The sequence below is a fragment of the Etheostoma spectabile genome, chromosome 13 (genome assembly GCF_008692095.1).
Source record: "Etheostoma spectabile isolate EspeVRDwgs_2016 chromosome 13, UIUC_Espe_1.0, whole genome shotgun sequence".
NCBI lineage: Eukaryota > Metazoa > Chordata > Actinopteri > Perciformes > Percidae > Etheostoma > Etheostoma spectabile.
The window spans coordinates 26,807,211-26,808,543 of NC_045745.1; the positions used below are offsets into that span (position 1 = coordinate 26,807,211).

At 36.5% G+C, this 1,333-nt stretch overlaps 1 protein-coding gene across 6 annotated transcripts in view; it reads right to left on the reverse strand.

The window, feature by feature from the left end:
* mink1 (misshapen-like kinase 1) overlaps nucleotides 1-1,333 on the reverse strand; it is a 26,670-nt gene that overhangs the window by 3,250 nt on the left and 22,087 nt on the right. For all 6 annotated transcript variants that reach the window (XM_032533915.1, XM_032533913.1, XM_032533912.1 and 3 more), the window contains 2 exons: nucleotides 585-701; nucleotides 196-307 (listed from right to left, as the gene is read on the reverse strand). In XM_032533915.1, the coding sequence (XP_032389806.1) occupies nucleotides 196-307; nucleotides 585-701 (229 nt within the window). The remainder of the gene's footprint in view (nucleotides 1-195; nucleotides 308-584; nucleotides 702-1,333) is intronic.

Consider the following 1,333-nt stretch of genomic DNA (forward strand, 5'->3'; position numbering starts at 1 on the left):
TTTTTTTTTTTTTTTAAAGTTAATTAATGTAAAAGAAAATATTCACTCAAAAAAACTCAGCACTATTTAATTTCCTAAAGTATCTTACTGCACAAGACATGATGTCAAAGGTTAAGGTAGTAAATACTAAAGTAGTGTAAGGTTCAAGAATCTCCAAGCAGATGTTACTGCAAGTCTGAAAAGCTCCAGACTCACCACTGACAGACATGTTATCCCCTGTACCTCCTGGTGTCTGGTACATGCCCAGATCCACAAAGGTGGTGAAGGAGGATTTGCCAGATGCTTTCACCAAACCTCTGGACTGATACTGGTGGAGCAGAAAGGTTGTATGAGTTGTACAGTGTTGTTTAAGTCAACATCATGACACAATGTTAAAAACTGATATTTCCTGTGCCTATGTGGCATTAAAACCGCAGTTTAAAGAACTACATTTATTTTAGATGGTCAATTAACAGGCTGGACTGATTGTTATGAAACTCAATGTGTTATGGGTGGACTTCATGGCTGGAATGACGGCAGAAAGGGAACACAAAACAATAAATCAGGAATTTAGGACTGATATATTTAGCCTCAGTATAACCTACATCATAAACAGAGTCCTTCCCAGGGGAGGAGTGAGTGGCTGAATCAGTAGGGGAGTGGGAGGGCTGCACCACATCTGGCAAGTTAGTGTATCCATTATGGCTCCGCTTCTCTGGGGTCTTTCAGGTAAAAGAGAAACAAACACACAAACAGACACGCACAATGACAGATTTGGATCAAGGCTAATCTGCTGCTCCAATTACCAGGATATGACCCGTTATGGTTAGCACACCAAAGTAATCACAAGAAGTGAAGAAACATTTACGGCCAACTTGCTTTAGAAAGTCAAGTTTCTGGGGGAACCAGCCATTAATGTTTATTTTATGTCGTTGATGTGCCATGTGCATGCAATGGAAAAACAAAAACAACCTTTGTCTAGAGTTCTCTCCTGCTTTCTGTCACCTTCATCTAAATAATTAGCAAACCATTTCAGCCTTAAGCGGCTGTCCACAACCAAAAGTCATCTTCTGGATTTGGTTGAACAAGAGTTGGAATGATTTACTGACACATTAAACAAAAATGACAGTATACTTTTTGAATGATAATGACAATCTAAAACACTAGTTTTAGACTATGAAAAGACAAGAGAAGATCTATCTGCACAGCTTCTAAACCTTCTGAACAAAGTATGGAAACTGAAAGGGGCATTTATTACATTTTTTAGTTTTTGCATACTAATATATATATACATATATATATATATAATAAATACTAATATATATATATATATATATATATATATATATATATA